We start from the raw sequence: 19,061 nt of genomic DNA, 5'->3' as shown, positions 1-19,061 counted from the left end.
GGAAGCATTTTAAACAGTTTCAATTAGGCTCAAGGACTGTGGCACTGTGGAACATGTCTGCGCCCAGCAGGCAGTCTATTGTTACTGTTTTTTTATTGGACTGACATGACAGCACAGAGTTATTAAATCCTGCCTGTGCTTTTTCTCTAAAACATTTGGTGTGATAGCGTTGCCATGGATCCCCATCCTTACTGTGTCATGCCATTGGCGAGAAGGATCTTGCATCTGTTGTTTTGACATTGTGGAGCAGGAGCATTGAGGATGCTTGTCTAATAAGTGATGTTGTCATGTGTCAGTAGCTGGGCTGCTACAGTAAAAATACACTTATTACAGCCCTGTCAACAGCTTTAAGGACATACATATTTCGCCTATGTAACCTCTAAATGTTTATCTGGCAGATTTGAGGATGTAGGGAAGTATATACATCTTCCTGATCATGATGAGTTTCTTCACTTGAATTTGCAAGCGCACCAAGGCCGTTTCCCATCAACAATGTCATCATAACCTTTACAATGGAATGCTGCTTCTGACAATAAACAGTGCATTTGTCACACACTGCACATAATCCAAACAGGATGAAAACCCTACTTTATAACCAAACAGACAAGCTTTCATTTAACAGATGAGAGAAATGTTTTATGAATGTATTACAGATTGCAAGCTGTTCTGCTCATACAATCCAAGCTACTCTGATGTGCAGTGGTCTCTGCTAAGTGAAAAGTTAGCAGACTCACTCCCTACCTTTAGAGAGCTCATTGATTCCCACGTTCTCGCCTTGGCATCTCTACCCTTGCAAGCATAAAAAGCACAATGACAAGACAATTTAATCCGTGGGCTGAAGCATAACATTGCCACCAAGTGGCCAATTAATATTGAGCTCTACAGCTGTGGCCAAAAGTTTAGCATCACCTAGGATTGTGACATAATAAAATGATATATATTTATATTTTATGAAACAAAATTAATTAATTCTATAGGGCAATGCAAAACGTTTGGCCATACCTGTATATATTTTTTTGACCATGAAACAAAACTGAGGGCGATGTTTAATTGGAAAATGTGAGATAATTTAAATTTCATGGTTCTTACTGATAAGTAAGAGGTAATTGTATTTGTATTCTCTGGCTCTAGGTTACCATGGTTTGTACTGTGAAGAGGAGTATAATGAGTGTCTCTCAACCCCTTGTCAGAATTCCGGAACATGCAAAGATCTCGTCAATGACTATGAGTGTCTGTGCACTGCTGAGTATGAAGGTAGGTAGGGGGGGTCAACAGGATTTGAATGCAAACGTGTGAGTGTTCTAACAAGATCAGCAGCTATCAAACAGCTGTTTATGTATGTGAATGGAGTTTCTCATATCTTCCAGGAGAAAAAATGTTAGATGCCTATTATGATATCTTTAAATTAGATACATAATATATACCATTAACAGAATGTGTTGCCAAATCAGATAACACTGTTAACGTTCATACCACACTTACCAATTTTGTAGCTCGTAATTGTGCGGACACATATTTTATTTGGACCGAACTAAAACATCAGGGGTTAAATGTTAATAAATATAATCCATGTTAATTTTTATTATAAACAATTACTTAATTCATTTTAATTGAATTAGCATCTTTTGATGTTGAATATATAAATAAGAATGAAGGTATAAATGGAAATTGATGTTTTAAGCTACTACTCTGCTACTGCAATTCAGTTAACAAGAATGCAGAGAAATGGTAGCAATGCGTTTACTAATTTACTTTGTCTGCTTTTAAGGGAATAACTCAATACCCCTTTCACTCACCTTGTCAACACCTGATCCCACCAAACATTTTGAAATCAATGAACGAATTAACATTACCCGTTGCCATGTCGATATAATGTCTGGTATGCTACAACAGGGCTCAAAACAGTTCCCAAAATATTCCAGTTTACCAACAGCGACTGCATGCCACAACCAAAGTGATGACTTCCTTAAATAAGTCACATGCATGTAGAGTGAATAGAACTCTTCACGGACATCAGTGGTTTACTATAGACACATCACCACTTCAGCTGTGTGCTGCAGGCCTAGAACAGAACCATAAATATTAGATTCATCATCTCCTTCCAGACATGAACACCAGAACACATTCACTTTCTTCAATTCAAGCAAATGGGATGGACACCTTAAAGGTTCAGTCACTTTGGTGCAGATTTGGACTTCACTGCTCGATTTAGTACTGTGTCTTTAATTATCCAAACACGATTTTTCAGGTAAACATTGTGAACTGTACAATGACCCTTGTGTTCACGTAAACTGTCAGAACGGTGGCACCTGTGACAGCGAGGGCCTCAATGCAACCTGCCTTTGTCCACCTGGATTTCTTGGTGAGTTACTGTACAGTGTTTTAAGAATCTCTTCTGCTTTGTTTTGATATTTTACAGGATTACTGGTAATGCATTAATAGTATTAACCCAAGACCAAGAGTATGTCTGTGTAATATCATAGCTGTCTTAACTAACAGTCTTGTTGTTGTAGATCTGCTTTGTATTTTCTTCTGTTTCTGTCATCGCAAACTCAAGAGAACCCTTGTGGCCTCACTAGAGCCCTCAGAAACATGTCTGAACTCCACATACAGTACATCAGGTAGCGCAAAGCCCTTCACAGCTCAGAAACAGAGTCTGTGTTGCCTCATCACCAGGGAGAAGTGTACGGCTGACATTTGAGAACCATGTTCATAGACATGGAGGAAATGTAATGGGAAGTAAGCCTTTCATATTCACAGGCATTGAAAATGTGTTGTAATAAGGGAGGGAGGATTAGATTACATATGAGACTTCAAAATGACATTTAAAATGAGAAAGAAATTAAACAAATGGCAATTTAATTTAGGTTATTATTCCTAATGTATTTTCCAGTAGAATTAAATCAAAATATCACACCATTAGAGCCATTTAACATTTGAGATGATGGATCGTTCGAGAGATTAACAGTAAAAATGGAATGTAGTTTACTGTAGGTACCAGGATGGGGTCCAGAAAAAAAAAAAGGTTAATGGCAGTAGTTCAGATAAACCCCATACTGTATAAGAACCATTTTAAACATATTTTCAATTGAACTGTCAGTAGCCTGGTTAACAACATTTCCCAAGCATTGTTATATGTTATGTCTAGCAGAGTCAAACAAAATGATAAACCTCAGTTTGTCTTAGTCAATTCAATTTCAAGTGGATGCCCTTTCCACAGACAGTAGATGCCTATGCATGATGCACAATGATGCACAAAACAAGATCATAATAGCATTGATACCTATATCAGGGCGTTACCAGCTTGATAAACATTACTATACCAACAATCACATTTCCAGCAGGTGCCCTCCTGTGTTATGCATAAATACATACATGCCTATGTGTCCTTACTTAAGATTAAACTCACAGGAAAAAAAAAAAGCGATTGTAACTGTGAGGTTGGTGCATTTGATATATAATATTGCACGTTGTACACAATTAATAAAATGTCAATGCAGTCCATGCCTATTTGTGTCACTGGCAGTAAGAGGTATACATTTAATTGGAGATTCCACGTGCAACTGTCTGAATTTTGATGGAAAACACAATTCATTACTTACCACAGCTCCTGTGAACATTTAAATTAAAACCTTTCTCTGTGTGCAGAATACATATTGATCATTAGAGGTACATTTGATTCATTGCCCATTCAGGTCACAGATCCAGCCATTGAATTACAACTCTGACAGGTATTTTTAAGAAGGTGGTATTCAGTGATGCATGGTATATGAACTATTAAACATGTCTGCATTTTATGATGATGGAATTGACAAACAGGGTACTAATGCAATGTAAGGGAACTGCAGTAAATACTTTGTTAAATAATTAAGTGTTTTTTTTTTTTTTGCTTTTTTTGTTGAGAAACAACCAAATTTCATGGGAAGCCTGCATCTGTATTTAGTCTTTAGTCTTTAAGCTTGCTTTCCTAGTTTCTGGGACAATGGATGACTCATGCAGTATGTCCCAGTAGCTGTTTTCTTCTCTATGACAGTTTTACTTAATGGTTTATCGGATGGAGTAGTTACCTTTTTTGAATTTAGAGGGAAATTACAGTGTGTCTGGTTGTTTATTAGGCTTTCCTTTTGCTGGGAATTAACTACATAAACCTTATGATATTAATGATACTATATGCTAATTTAGTAACACAAAGAGCTGTTATTTTTTTACGACATTATAATTAGATCTTCTCGTTTTGGGGTTTTATTTTCCATCTCCCTCCCTTTAAACCTTAATTAATAGTTGTGAAGCCTTAACTGAATACCAGATTGTTTAAATTACTGATGCACTACTAGAAACTAACGCAGTGGAAATTAATCAGCTGAATTTGGCAATTAGAGCCAGAACGAAATGTAGGTTCAAATAGAATCAGGTGAGATCAATGCATGTCGTTTGTTAACTCGATCAAGATATGAGGGTAAAAAGAAACAACTTTCTTTGGTAATTATTGTTTGATTAAGAAAGCAAATCGGTTCCAAATATGTTTCAAAGTGACATCACGTAATAAACCCCCCCCCTGAAAACTAGAAGTCCTAATTATAATAAATCGCTGTTTGATGTCTTAGCCTGTAAAGCTAACTAAGCCATTCAATAAATCTCACCCTAAGTGCATTGCTATTCCTATACTCAATGTAGGGCTCTTATTTTTTTTTTTTAACCAGGATATTAGAGGTTTCAAAGAAAGGTTGGTAAGTCAGGTTGAGGCCTACGTCTGATAATGCAACTCTCCAGTAATAGAGAAAGATTGTGTTTTTTCAAATATTGTGTTTCCTTGTTTTTCCATGACACGTGTTTCTTTTAAACTGACATATGGAATAGGTCTTTCTCAACCTTTCATTCAAACAAAACGTCACTAACAGGGTTTCTGTATTCATCCAGGGGAGGACTGTGAGGTGGATGTCAACGAATGTGAGAGCAACCCTTGTCATCACAGTGGAACATGTATCGACCAGTCCAATGGCTATACCTGCCACTGCCCTCAGGGATGGGTTGGGGCCAATTGTGAAATACGTATGTTGTTCATTTCATAAGATTGATGTTTTGGTTTGTATGTACATGTGTTTATAGTCCAATGTTCAGTCCAATATAAAATATATAGATATATATAATGATATAGATATATATTATATATATATATATATATATATATATAAAATGAGCTTGTCTCTGAAGAATAAATGAGCTTGTTCTTTAAAATGGGTCTGTTCAAAGGAACAAAACGGCATGACAAAAAAAGTGAATGAAATTGTTAATAAGCTACAACAGAAGTACATTGCATGTAGAAATATGCACACAAAAAAACATTATACACTAATATTATGCTCCAAATCAATTCCCCAGATATCGATAGGCATTGTGATTCCTTTACACAGACACAAGAACGGTTTGATCTTATTATCCACCACTGGGAATACAGACCCCCTCTATTGTGGATATAGAGGGGAGCTGAATGGAAAAGTCTTCTTGCACACCCCCACTGCAAAATAATGCATTAAACTGTAGTCATGCAGTACTTTACTTATTACCATTGAGTCATATTTATTGACATTTAAGGTAAACTTCTATGGGTTTTGTTTTAGATCTTCAATGGAAGTCGGCACGGACAGCAGAAACCCTGACCAACATGCCCCGTCACTCCCTGTACATCATCATCGGAGCTCTCTGTGTGGCGTTCGTCCTCATGTTGATTATCCTGATTGTGGGGATCTGCCGCATCAGCCGTATTGAGTACCAGGGCTCATCCAGACCAGCTTACGAGGAATTTTACAACTGCAGGAGCATTGACAGCGAGTTCAGCAGTGCCATCGCTTCCATCCGACATGCAAGGTAGGGTATGCTGTTGAACGGGATGACACGTCTCTGTCAGAGATTAGTTTAGCGGTTTTATTGTCAGTTGCTGGCAAAGGATTTACCCTCAGCTGTTGTCACAGTAACTGTACATAATATTGCAATTTGCAATGAATATAACTGGTTTTATCCTTTGACTTGGACCTTTCAAATTTCTATCATTCTATCACTTGTTAGCTTGCATTCAAGAACATAGGCCCTATTTTAATGTATTTAGATCTGCAACCATTTATAAAATACAAATACTGTATATTAAGTCAAAAGTTTAAATGCTACAACCCATAGCTGTATGCTCTAATTAAATCCAAGACTACAACCTCACGATACCTGTCTTACACCATCGGTTTGATGTGCACTGTAGGCAAGACTGATGGCTTCTTACATCCAAGTACACTCTGTTTGCTCTGACGAGACAGAATGTTGCACATGTCGCTATCATTTTGAATATGTCTCTTTTGTTTTGGATTCTACATTGATGTTTTTTTCTTTTTAATATCAATTGGATCATTAAAGTCTTTAAGAATGGCTGCAAAATGTAATTAGATTCAGTATTTCTGGCCAGGCTTTATCAGTAGTTTGCTATTTCCGCAGTAATTGAAAACTATATTTCACCAGGTTGACCCTTTAATGGTGACCCAGCTGTTAACTGTAGATAATTGAAACTGTACTGTCTCTTTCAGATTTGGAAAGAAGTCCAGACCAGCCATGTATGATGCCACTCCAATCACTTATGAAGATTACAGCCCAGATGACAAGCCGCTTGTCACTTTAATCAAAACAAAAGATTTGTAAAAGCACTTGGTTTGAGAAGATTTAGAAAAAAACTAAAACTACAAAACAGCAGCACTGTAAACTAATATGTTTTAGATAAAAGCTAGTCAGTTAATGTTGTTGAAATGTCCTTACATGACATTTTAAGTAATTCTTAAATAAATAAATACACAAAATATGAAGAATTTGATAATTAAATATATTTTAAATGTGGAATTGTGATGCTATTATATTAATGATACTATAGTAAGCATATACTGGTATGTGCATTTATTTAATAAATGGTCAACAAATTTACTTACTATGTATACTGTACCTAATAACAACGATTGGGTAGCAGTATCAGATTAGTTTAAAACAAGGTACTATGTGAGGTTTGTAGATTAAGCAAAATGTAGAAACAGTCTAGAAATCCTAACTCTTAGAACTGATAAGAGATAATGAAAACATGTTGTAGGATTGTCAAGAATAATATTAATAGGAGCATTTGTTATACAGTGCATTAAATAAAATGCTGTAGCTTTTGCCTTGGTGCATGGGTAGATTATATGGGTTCTGCATTATTTTCTAATTCTTGCATCATATTTGTTTTATTGAGTTTTGGCCTTGGGTGATGACATTATTAATGAAACATCAATTGGCAAACTGGACTATGAAGGAGAAATGATAAGGCTTTAATCACGTTTTTTCAATGTGTGAGTTTCTGTAGCTTGCTTACTTGTAGTGGGTGTGGTTTTTCGTAGCTGTGTATGATTGTGCTGTTCTTGTGGTCCGGTCTTGTTTGTTCAGAAGCTACCTGAATGCAACGTGCTGACACACGTTCTCCTTTGATTGTTTCTATTTTTTAAACCATGTGTTTAAACTGTATGTTGAATGATGTAATAAAGTTAAAAATGAACACTAGAAGTGGCGCTTATGATTGTGTGTAAAATATGTTGAGGGTTACAGTTTAAAACAATTGTTTTATATTGACTAAATAATGAATAATGCATTAACAGCATAATCAGTTACAGCAACATGCCTTCTGAACACATAAAAGTTGCATCTCAGTTCCAATCATGATGGGAAGTCCGTTGATCTGCTAGCCTTTGATGGAGAGCTGTGCTTCCTTATCCACTATTCCAAAAGTATTTTCTTAGCTGCTGATTTCCACCCCCTACTTCCCTGAAGGATTATTGTGGACTGGTTGTGTCCCTCCAAAACATCTTAAAATGTTTATTTTTCTTTGTCCAACCCCCTGTACAAAACAGGTATTCGGGCTCCAGGGAGGCTGCAGTGTTCTTAATAATCTCAATAAAACATGTGTAAGGCATTTATTTGATACACTACATTGGAGACTGCTTGATGGAGACCCACTGTGTGCTCGCTAATTAAAGCAAAGTAGTGTTTGTGTTATAGGTATGCTTTGCAAATCACACTGAAGCGCTGCAAAAACCTGGCACTTATGAACAGTAAAATTGGTTTTAATCTGGCTGAAATGGACTGAAAAAAGCAATAATAATTTTCTTGTGGAAACCAGTAATTCGAAGAAAAACCTAAAAAAAAAAAAAAAAAAACCTTTGCATAATCATAACCAACTGTGGTATTAGCTTGGGACTAGCTGTGTTTTGAAGTCAAATAACACAAACTAAATACTTATTAAAACAAGTAAAGTAACTTAGGTTAAGCAGTTAATTTAACACAGATGTTTAAGACTATAAAAAAAGATATGTCCTGGGGCCAACATAAGCAGCTGCAGCACTAATTCAACTTGATGAGTCTGGAAGGTGTTTAATTTGCACTTCACCCCGCATTCCTCAATGACTAGCAACACACAACACAATCAAATGTCGTAAATCAGCCTGTTAGCAAAGTCTGTCAGCTGTCTTGCCAATTGTGACTGAAAATGACTTACAACTGAAGTATGCAGATTTCATTTATTACAGAATGCATGTCAGGGATGCCATTTGCAGCCAAGTGTATTCTACATATGGCAGGAGTTTCTGTTTGTATCCTCGCTCGCTCTTCTTCACTTCCAAGAGACCCAGGTTATTTATTCGTTGTCTTCCCCTAAACTCCAGCTGTATTTCATGGACATTTAAAAAAAAAAAAAAAAAAAAAAAAACCTGTAATAGTCTACTTCTATCCCTATAGCTAGAGGGTAAATTGAAATCAATACATCTCACAGCATATTGTTTAATATGGTTCACATAGGTAATACAGTATCTGGCATTTCTAAATTTCAAATGAAATCTTTTATAATTTGAAATATTGAATCAAAGTGCTGATGGAAGTTAGACCTTGTGTGCATGGGATTGAATCTGTCATACATCATTACAACAATAATAATAATAATAATAATAATAATAATAATAATAATAATAATAATAATAATAAAACCGTTCACACACCATTACAGAAAAATGATCAGACCTGACCTTGTCCATACCAACCATACACTGGATTTTGTTCAAAGTTAGGAAGTGCACTGTAAACCGTATGTCCCTGTGCCGCCCTCTGCAGTTTTTCATTGGTAACTAGACGAGGTTGGTATTTTTTGCAGGCGGAGTTCTGCGCTTGCTCTGTGTTGGAATTCAGTTTCTGCTCGAATTACTCTAGATTGCAGCGGGGAAGGAGAAGGCATACCGTATCTGCAAGCAGATGTGAGCTGGACTAAACAGCATCCTAAAAACACCAAGAGAATCGCTATGTGGCAGCCTGCGACCGAACGATTGCAGGTAAGAGCTATTATCTCTATCTGATATCTAGTGATACAAAAACAAAACAAACAAACAAACAAACAAAAAAACATTGCGAAAGAAATGGCAGATCGTCTGACAAAATAGGATGCTTAAACCATATAATCTATCATGCTTTCCAATTTACTGAACAGACTAACCAGCCGGTTAGACAGGGATACACAGCTATTGTATTGTAAAAGTGTATGTCAGCATTTGTACACTTTAAGCCTGGAATGTCTTTAAGATTGGAATTCCAATTATAGGAGTAATTAGCAAAAACGTTTTTTTTTTGTTTGTAATTTATTTTTTTATTATTTTTAAATCATCCAACCAAATACAAACGTGCCTCCTGTTCAGACTGCTACTTTGTAAAAGTTACGTCATACATGTCTCCAGTGTTGCTGTAAATTAAACGTGTCTGCGTTTCCTTGGCGAATGTTTGTGTGTTTTTTCCCAGACTTCGTTTCACATCTGTTTACAAGCTGTTGCTAATCCCTAATATACACACTATATTTGTCTTTCTACCATCTTTTTCTAGACTCACCATTACATCTGGTGTTGTAATCAGAATTTATTGTGTTTTTGTGTGTGAAAAAATGGTTAGTACTAGTAGTGACACGTATTGAGGTGTCGGGGGCTGCTGGTTATCCTTGCTTGCTGCAGTACTGGCTGCATGCGCGTCTTTTCTAAATGTTATCCAGATGGCAAATAAGACAGCGTGCCAAATTAATTTGCACAATCCCACTGGCAACTCTTGGCAGGAACACACTAAGATTAAATCTCGTAGTAAACTTCGGACAACTAGTACTTTTAAGTGATTGTACACGTTAAACAATAACGGGTTTATTATCTGTGATATAAAGCTGTGCTGCCGTCATGATTGTTGCGATATTAAAATTAAGAGCACTACGCAAGGACGTGTTTTAAGAGTACCAATACTAAGACTACTGTAGTACTGTTAGTTACGGTAGGATTAAGTCACGGTGGTCACGGATTCCGTGATTTTTGTTGGTGTCTGTGATTTTACTCCATCTCAAACTAACTAACTAAATAAATAAAAATATATTTTTTTCACGTTTGTGCTTATGATGTTGAACTAGCTTAGTTGCGTTACTTTATAGTAATCAATACGTTGCCACATTGCAAACATTAAAAAAAAAAAAAAAAAAAAAAAGAGCAAAACATTAAGAATAAGCGTGTAGTTAGCGGCACAATAATCATGAAAGCAGATACGTATTGTTTTGTTCAACGTGCAAAATACCGGTATATTAGTCTTAAAGCCAGCTGTGATAAACACTTGGTGAGTTGGAGACCTGCAGCTGTACATTTCAATGCCTGTCGCCGTCTTTGACCCAAATCAAGCGAAGTATCTCAGCACAGTAGCGCCTCAGTGCACACGGTACACGTGCCCATGGTACTTGGTGCGCCTAGCGCCCGCAGTGCTCAGTACTCTGGGTCCACGCTGCGCTCTGTGTGGCGCGGTTTAGGCTAGGCGCCTCTTGGTGCATCAGCGCCCTTGGTGTTTAGACGCTCCATGCGTTGGTGCTTAGCGCCCCAGCATGTCAATAACACCTGCACTCGGTGCTCCGATTCTTCGGTGCACCAGTACTGTATTCTCCCTCACTCGGTGCCCTCGGTGTTTCTGCACCCTTGGTGCCTGAGTATCTCAATACACAGGTCTACACCCTCCGGTGTTTAAACAACGCCCTGGTGGCCATACAGACATCAAGCATGGCTAAATTCTGCACTTGTACGTCCTTCACAATGTCCCCCGCTAGCATGGCTGAGTCGTACACGGCGTTGGGAGCCCATGGCCTGGCAGCAGGCTCAAGCCGTTGCTCTGGCCCCGGCTCAGCTGATGACGCCTGCCCCGGAGCTGACAACCCTGTATGTTACAGGACTGGATGTCAGCATTGCTGAGGAGGACCATGAGGTGATATTGATCGCGGCCTCGTGGGAAGGTGGCTCCTTCCTTCAGCATTCTTTTGAACCAGCAGTAGAGGCTGGGTCTCACCCTCAATGATGCTAGAGCCAATTAACACCCGTACAAAGTACGGTCTACTTGGGTCTCCGTCTGGATTCCCTTACGATGCGAGCCTACCTGTCGGACAACAGAGTAGCCGCTATTCACAACTGTCTGGCACTGTTCAGCAAGGGTTCACAGTACAATTGGGGTTGTGTTAAAAACTATTGGGTCTGATGGCTCCAGCTTCATCAGCCACCTAACTGGGGTTATTCCACATGCACCTGATTCAAGTGTAGCTCAGTGCCTTTCGGCTACAACCTAAGCGCGACAGACACCGTCAGGGAACCAGGGTTACAGTAAGTTCCGTAAAGACCTTCATTGGTAACAAACAATCTGGAAAAATAAATGTTTTGTGGCTTTGTAACATTAACAAGCAATTAGAACATATTTTGAAAGTTTGAGCAAAGACATCAGGAGTATCAGAACCCATTCATAAATGAGTGGAATATGTTTTGGGGTTTTTTTTGTTGTTGTAAGTGCAACACACATCTTTAAAAAAAACTGTTTTATTTGGCCAGTGTTTTTTATTTTTAATTATTATTTATTTTTAAAGAATATCCAGAGTTATACAGGGACAATGCTACACACACACACACTGCTAAACACAACATCACAAAGAGTATGGCAAGATGGAAGATGTTTATATGGTGCTAGCTCAACCATCCTGCTTATTATGTCAAAGTCTTCACTAAATGGTGTGACTGTTTCTCAGAGATCACTCTAAAACCTCAAGCTTGTCGGATAGCAAATTGCAGTTTACATGGAGTAATTGCAGTTTGTATAGCCAGTACAGACAGCCACAGCTCTTAACTGTAGTTCTTTTCCTGGCAAAGCAGTGTTTGGAAATCATTCCTTGCTGTTACTTCTCATGCAAGTAACACGGAAAGCTGAAGCGATTTCTAAATAGTAAGTGGTGATTAGTGTCATACTGGATTCATTTGATTTTCATTTTGTTAAGAAAGATATTATCAACAGTTAAACAAAATGTTGATTCTTAGAAAAGCATGCCATGGGACAGACAGCTGCATTTTCAGTTTTAGAAATCTTTTTAGACAAAGTGAAGGAGAAGTGATACCTTTTATTGGACTAACTAAATAATAATTAGTCCAATAAAAGGTATCACTTCTTCTCTTTGTCTATCATCTCTGGACTAATACGGCTACCATTTCATCTATGTCAGAAATCTTTTTCAAATTTTCATCTGCAAATGTAAGCATCTGCATTATTTTTTCAGAACTACAATACTCAGAAGCATGTCTCTTCTCCATGTAAATGTCAGTCCAATAAAAGGTAACTTAAATTCTGGTCCTATACAGTGAGCAATTATTTTTCAGAATAAGGGCTGGTTTCACATACTCTGATTGGGTCTAATTGTGGACTACCTAATGTTAACTTAGGCAAGTTAGTCCACAATTAGTGATAATCATTGGTCTGTGAAACAAGCTCTGTGAAACAAGCTCTGTGAAACAAGCTGTAAAACGTTAAAAGGCATGCATTAGGTTGGAATAAAACTAAACACAAACATTTGTCTGCAGATCTCCTGGAGATGTGAGGGGCAGTGGTTGCCAGCAACTTGATAGTGCAGATAGGCTCCTAAATTGGAAAGAAGTCACTAATTTTGGTAAACTCACCACTATAGTCAGAAAGTGGCTGGTCTTAACCTCATACTTAACAATAATTGTATGAGAACGTTTTTTTTTTTTCTTCACAATTTTGAAAAGCATGCAGAAGAAATAAAAATTCCTATGGTAAGTACTTTGAAGAGAAATAGCTTGTAGTGTAGTGCATTGTGTACAGTTGCTCTGTGGCTAGTTAATTTAAGGGTTGGCGCATGTGATTCCCCTATGTAAAGATATCCAGTAGGACCTTCATGTTAAATTCTGTACAAGTATGTCATATATGAAAGTTTTTTTTTTTTCCATAGCACAATACTTAGCTTTGTTTGACTTTGGTTCAGCGTGATGGATTCACCTTCATTTGTACTTTCACTTACTGTAGCCTTCTGGCATCATGTGGTTTTTATCCCACCATGGGATAATAAATCAAACAGAGTCTAACAGTGCGTTGGAACTTATGTAGCAAGTTTTGATACAGAGAGGTTTGATCTGGATATAATTCCATCTGCTGTTTTAGGGGCCCACTTGGATGGAAATACAAACATGATTTACCATTTTCACATCTGGAAATACAGTGGATGGTGTAGCATTTTAGACCTGTAAAACAAATTCTTATTTAAATAGTATGTATGAATGTATCACAAGAATAACTGGCAAACATTTTTTTCAAAATTTTCCTGTTGGAAATTCAAGTAGTGGTTTATCTGGATCAGAGCTAGTAGTCGTGCAGGTTTTCAAATGGTCACTATGGTTCCAAGAAACTACTACTGTATGATGCTGGTTGAAGAGCTGATCCAAAAATAGCAAACAAACTATTTAAAGTCACTTTATTTTTCAGTTCTTAAGTTATGTGATTGTTGTCTACAATTCAGTTATTAAAATTCCAGTGTTACCAGCTCCTATCAGAGTTGGCACACTGCCACACCACACATAGGCACATGCCAAGAAAGCATCTTAACCACAGCACAAAGTAGACAGGCTTGCACGAGTGGAGAGTAAACTCACTCCCTACACTCTTATCCCCTTAGAGGTGAGTGCTTTAACACAACAGATCACACAGCACTTCACAACACAGTGCTGTACTGTATAAGGTCCAGGTCCTAAGTATCTACTGTACAAATAGGTCCTTGAAATGAATCAGTGTGATTAGTGAAAGACAAAACTACTGTAGAACAGAGGTCCGTGGGCTAACCCCGGGTAGTCGTCCTTGAAATATCCCCAGAATAATGCTACTGTATGATAGTGCTACCTCCTTTTAAACCATTAGACTGAAAAGAGCATATCAAACAAAACTTGAGCCCTTCAGATAGCTTCCTAGTTACTGTTGAATTCAGAAGATGTATTTTGGTTTCTGATAATGAAAAAAACACACAAAAAGACCCATTATGATAATCCAGCAGAAGCATTTCCATAGTTTTATCACTTGGGCTAGTTGTTATCTTGAATTTTGACAAAATCATTTTATTCATTTAACCCCTGGACCAATTCTAGTTGAAGTCCCTGTTACTGCCATTTATATCGGCTTAAAACACACACACAGAAATCTTGTCAGGCGGCTGTGGAATACATGTTTTTTAATTAGCCTATCTACCCCCTTTACTTATTCTGCTCTCTGGGGGGAAAACATACCCTCTCGGTGTCAAGTCTGTTTATATGTTTGAACGATTACTGTTACATGTCAGATGTTGAAGTCAGCTTTGTTGTACACTACAATAATAGATCTTAATTACCACATTAATTAAGCATAATCTTCATTCTTCTGCATGAAATATGCAAGTACATTTGCAAATCGCTGGGGAGGCACTGCATGGTTATATGATGCATATTTTGGTGAATTATGTGAACACTACAAAGTGTATTATCTTGACTTGTTGTCACAATGGAAAATCGTATATGAATATGCTGCATCTTGATCTGAGTTTAATTTCTTCTTGTCTTTTATTTGTAAAACAAGCATTTTTATAAATCAAGAATGTTTACCTGCCACTGTAGAACACAATTATCTGTTGTCTTGTAAATATATTTGTTTTTATAGCATATCTAGCCAACACAGTTTGCCAGCTGCATTATTTTCTTTCTAGCATATAAAAGAATAATAATGCACCCTGTTTTGCTTTTGCATTTGATTTCACTTTGTAAACATGCAACATTGCCGAACAAACATTTTGCAAATATTTATATTAAAGAAAATTATATGGAGAATTGTCATTGTAAAGTCACCCTTAGCCCTTCATGGAATACATTTGAGTTTCATACAGTATATGCCAGGTGTCACATATCGACCTGGACAATGCAGTACTAAAGAGTTTGTAGTGGGGTTCCAGATAAAATAGCGTTACCCATCCCCACGCGTTGCTACAACTTTTTAAATAATAATGTACCTGCAAATTTTCTTTTCATTGTTAACATCCTGACAACTTTTTACACTTATACCTTTAAAGTCTGTTTCAAAGCTCCTTTTAAAATGTCCGCTCTAGTGCACTGATAGTGTCAGGATTACTGCCCACATTGTCAAACAGGTAACACAGCAGTGATGATGTATGATATGGTATGGAACAGAAAAGCCAGAGCACTTACTGTTCTACTGCTTTTTAAAATTATTTTTATTGATCGCTCTTCGTGCAGTGATTTAGAGTACAGATCTCAAACCCCAGTGTACTAAAGCGGGCATTTAAAAAAAAAAATTTAAAGTTATAAGTGTAAAAAGTGTCAGGATGTTAACAATGAAAAGAAAAACAACAGGTATGTTATTTAAACAGTTGTAGCAACATGCAAGAACGTGTGACGCTATATTTTTTCGGAACCTCTACTCTTAAGTCGTATGTCCTGTACAAGTTTGACTCGGTCCAGTTTTTCCTCAGTTTAAAATAAACCTGTGAGGGTGCTCCCGAGTGGCGCATCTAGTAAAAGCGCTCCACGTGGAGTGCAGGATGTGCCCTATAGTCTGGGGATCACAGGTTCGAGGCTAGGCTATGTCACAGCCGACTGTAACCGGGAGTTCTTAGTTCTGTTTTCTGTAGTTCAGCAGTGGAGCCGCCAGATGTGTGTTGTCCCCCGGCACTATAGGTCTGGTGGCCTCGCTGTGGATCCACAGTGCGAAAAATGATGGACTGGCAGGGGCACGTTTCGAAGGACGGGGGGGTGCGAGCGGTGAGCCGAGGATACAGATAATAATTGGGCACACTTAATTGGGGAGAAAACCGGGGTAAAAAATTGGAGCAGACTAAATTAAAAAAGAAAAAAATAAATAACAAAATAAAAAAAAAAAAAAAAAAAAAAAAAAAAAAAAAACCTGTCCAATAATATACATCTGTAAACTCCAGCTCCATTTCAACATTCTGACACATGGCATGCAAAACAAACAGACTTTTGAAACAATGAGAGTGGAATGGGAGAGAGTTTGTTCACTGGCTTAACACTGTAGTAGAGAGGCAAATAAAAAAGGTCACTCGCTAATATTCTTTTATTATCTTTTTTGTGAATGGTAAAAAAATGACATGCTCCCTGGTGTTGGTTTCTTATCCTGAGACCAGGGTTCAATCCTCAGTCAAATCCTCTGTTTAATGTTGAGAATATTGATAAACTGTACAGTTATAAGAGAGCCAAAGAACATGGTTAAATGTTTGAGCAAAGCTTTAAATGTTTAATGCTTGGCTAAAATCTAAATTTTAAACTACCGACACAGCTAATTATATTAACACTGTTTTTAAATTGAAATATACTGCACAGCATGCATGAGTAATTCCAGACTATATCTGAACATCACCAGGGCAGATATCTGCCAATTTGAAAACCTACATACTGTTAGCTGGCATCTGATATCAAAGGCTTCCCATGGTGTTGTCTTGTTAAAATTTGACAACAGATCTGAATCAATTGAAACCTGTTCCACAAGGAAGCCAGCCTCCAAGTCCCAAGTATATATTCATCTGTAACGTCTTAAAATAATTTCATTAGGTTACAATGCAGAGCTAAATTATTTTACAAACCCATTGTACAAAGTGAGGAAACCCACAGATTTTTTTTTTTTTTTTAAATGTTGTTACTATATAGGTCTATGGCATTTGAAAAAAACATGCTTTTTTGTACGGATTAAAATTGTGTAATAGATACAATTTGCAGTCACTAATTATATATATATATATATAGCCCCCCCCTATATATATATATATTATATATATATATAATAAAAAAAAAAAAACAAAAAAAAACATTCTTGCCATGTGCTTTCCATGCATAAAGGCTCTCTCAGTGGCAGTCAAACGGTTAAGAGGTTCCATTCAAAACTACTCATCTATCTGGCCTCTAAATTAGAAAAGCCTGAGTCGTTATTTATCACAGAGTATGTGCGTCTGGAGACCCTCTATGAGATAACTGAAGACGACCAGCAATCTTCAAAGTACTTCAAGATGAAAATAAACACAGGACAAAAGAGAAACTCCAGATCTTAGGATACTGTTTTTGTCAGGGGGGGGGTATAGATGTTTTTGGGGGAGTTGTTATTTATAGAGAAAAGATACAGTAATTTGATTTGCAAATCTACCTCCGCATAATGATTAAACACAGGCATGCTTTGTTGAGGTTATGCCTGAGATTTTATGATAGGCCTACTGTATATGTGCAGGCCTAACATTTTCAACAACATGCAGTATACAGTAATTACATTCTTCGTATGTGCCTATTGCCTGAATATGTACCCCAGCTATTCCCTGCTTTGCTGCCCTGTGAAACAAATAACTCATACATCTTCAGAAACAGCATAACCTTCTTTTAGTATTGCATAACCAGTAGGTCACTAAGAACTGGCCTTCATTTATTTGTGAATGAGTTGGCCTCCAGTGAGTGAATTGCAAAAGAGGGATAACTTTCTAAATAAGCAGGGATGGTCAAGCCAAGTTCTGATAAATCCTGTTATTGTTTATGTGTAAACAAAAAGTAATTCAAAGTTGAATGTTGTTGTTTGAGCCGGTGAGGCACACTTTTCCAATTAAAACACGATCTCTCTCCTTCTTGACCATCTGCTAACCTTTAACTTTTTTAGCTTATCAGCACCTGATCTTCATAATCGTGGCCATGTTTTTCATCCTGTGGTCGTAAAATGATAAACAAAACAAAAATACTTTTTTTTTTTTTTTTGAATGTTTGTTTGCATGTCAACGGATTGACTTCGAAAGGAGAGAGTGACATGTGCATTTAAGACATTGTTTGAGATATTCTTTCTGTAATGTCTCAATGTGTTGCCTTTTTGGATGCTTTTTATTTTTGTTTTTCAAAATTATTTTAAAGAATCTACCTACCACCCAAAGCAGTGACTAGAAATTTCCACACCAAAAAAACAGAAGGTGAATACAGGTTTTAGTGGATACAGTATCTTCATGTACTGCGTACTTACTCAGGGTCCTGGCAGTTACAAACTGCACTTTGCAGTATGATTTCTGAAAAAAAAGTAGCGAAAAGTGGCCATGTTTCAAAACCCTGTAATTTGCCACCTATAGTCTAATAAGATGTGGACCAGGTGTGTCCAGTCACAGTCCTAGAGGGCCATTCCTAGCCAGGTTCTATAGAAAACTGTCTAGACCCAACACTAAATAAAGTAATAGCTATTTAGTAGCAGTTCTTTCAGGGAAGTATCAGGCTAATGACATTGGAAGGAATTTTAACTGCTTTGTTTTTTGTAGTATATTTTTTTTTAAATTATTTTAATGTACTACCTGATAGTAATACCAGGCTGGTTTTCCCAGTGCCTGCAGTGTACAGTATCATCTTCCTTCACTCAGAACTTTGTGTTCTCCAGTTTAAGTACAGACATGAATCATTTTAGTGTTCTTTGTTTCCCAACACATCCAGCTGTGTGTCATAAGCCTCGGTGTCATGCGAGTCGGCTACGCAATTTCACACTGCTTTTGATAAAGGAAGCAGCTTGTTACAGATGCTTCCATCCAAGCTTCTCTGAATTGAACCATTGGCCCAAATGTTGAGTAGAGCAAATGTTTCTTTATCTGTGATGCAATATGACTCATGGTGTGTCTCTCAAGCAACAAA

At 37.3% G+C, this 19,061-nt stretch overlaps 2 protein-coding genes across 2 annotated transcripts in view; both read left to right on the top strand.

The window, feature by feature from the left end:
- Nucleotides 1-7,555, top strand: part of dner (delta/notch-like EGF repeat containing) — a 52,231-nt gene extending 44,676 nt beyond the window's left edge. Inside the window, exons 9-13 of the mRNA XM_041269575.1 lie at nucleotides 1,132-1,254; nucleotides 2,249-2,362; nucleotides 4,918-5,049; nucleotides 5,619-5,865; nucleotides 6,567-7,555. Of these exons, the coding sequence (XP_041125509.1) occupies nucleotides 1,132-1,254; nucleotides 2,249-2,362; nucleotides 4,918-5,049; nucleotides 5,619-5,865; nucleotides 6,567-6,678 (728 nt within the window). The 3' untranslated portion in view covers nucleotides 6,679-7,555. The remainder of the gene's footprint in view (nucleotides 1-1,131; nucleotides 1,255-2,248; nucleotides 2,363-4,917; nucleotides 5,050-5,618; nucleotides 5,866-6,566) is intronic.
- A 1,688-nt stretch (nucleotides 7,556-9,243) lies between these two features.
- Nucleotides 9,244-19,061, top strand: part of LOC121326672 (PTB-containing, cubilin and LRP1-interacting protein-like) — a 37,049-nt gene continuing 27,231 nt past the window's right edge. Inside the window, exon 1 of the mRNA XM_041270025.1 lies at nucleotides 9,244-9,374. Within this exon, the coding sequence (XP_041125959.1) occupies nucleotides 9,345-9,374 (30 nt within the window). The 5' untranslated portion in view covers nucleotides 9,244-9,344. The remainder of the gene's footprint in view (nucleotides 9,375-19,061) is intronic.

Source organism: Polyodon spathula, chromosome 14 (genome assembly GCF_017654505.1).
Source record: "Polyodon spathula isolate WHYD16114869_AA chromosome 14, ASM1765450v1, whole genome shotgun sequence".
NCBI classification, from domain to species: Eukaryota; Metazoa; Chordata; class Actinopteri; order Acipenseriformes; family Polyodontidae; genus Polyodon; species Polyodon spathula.
This window is presented reverse-complemented; position numbering and strand designations above follow the sequence as displayed.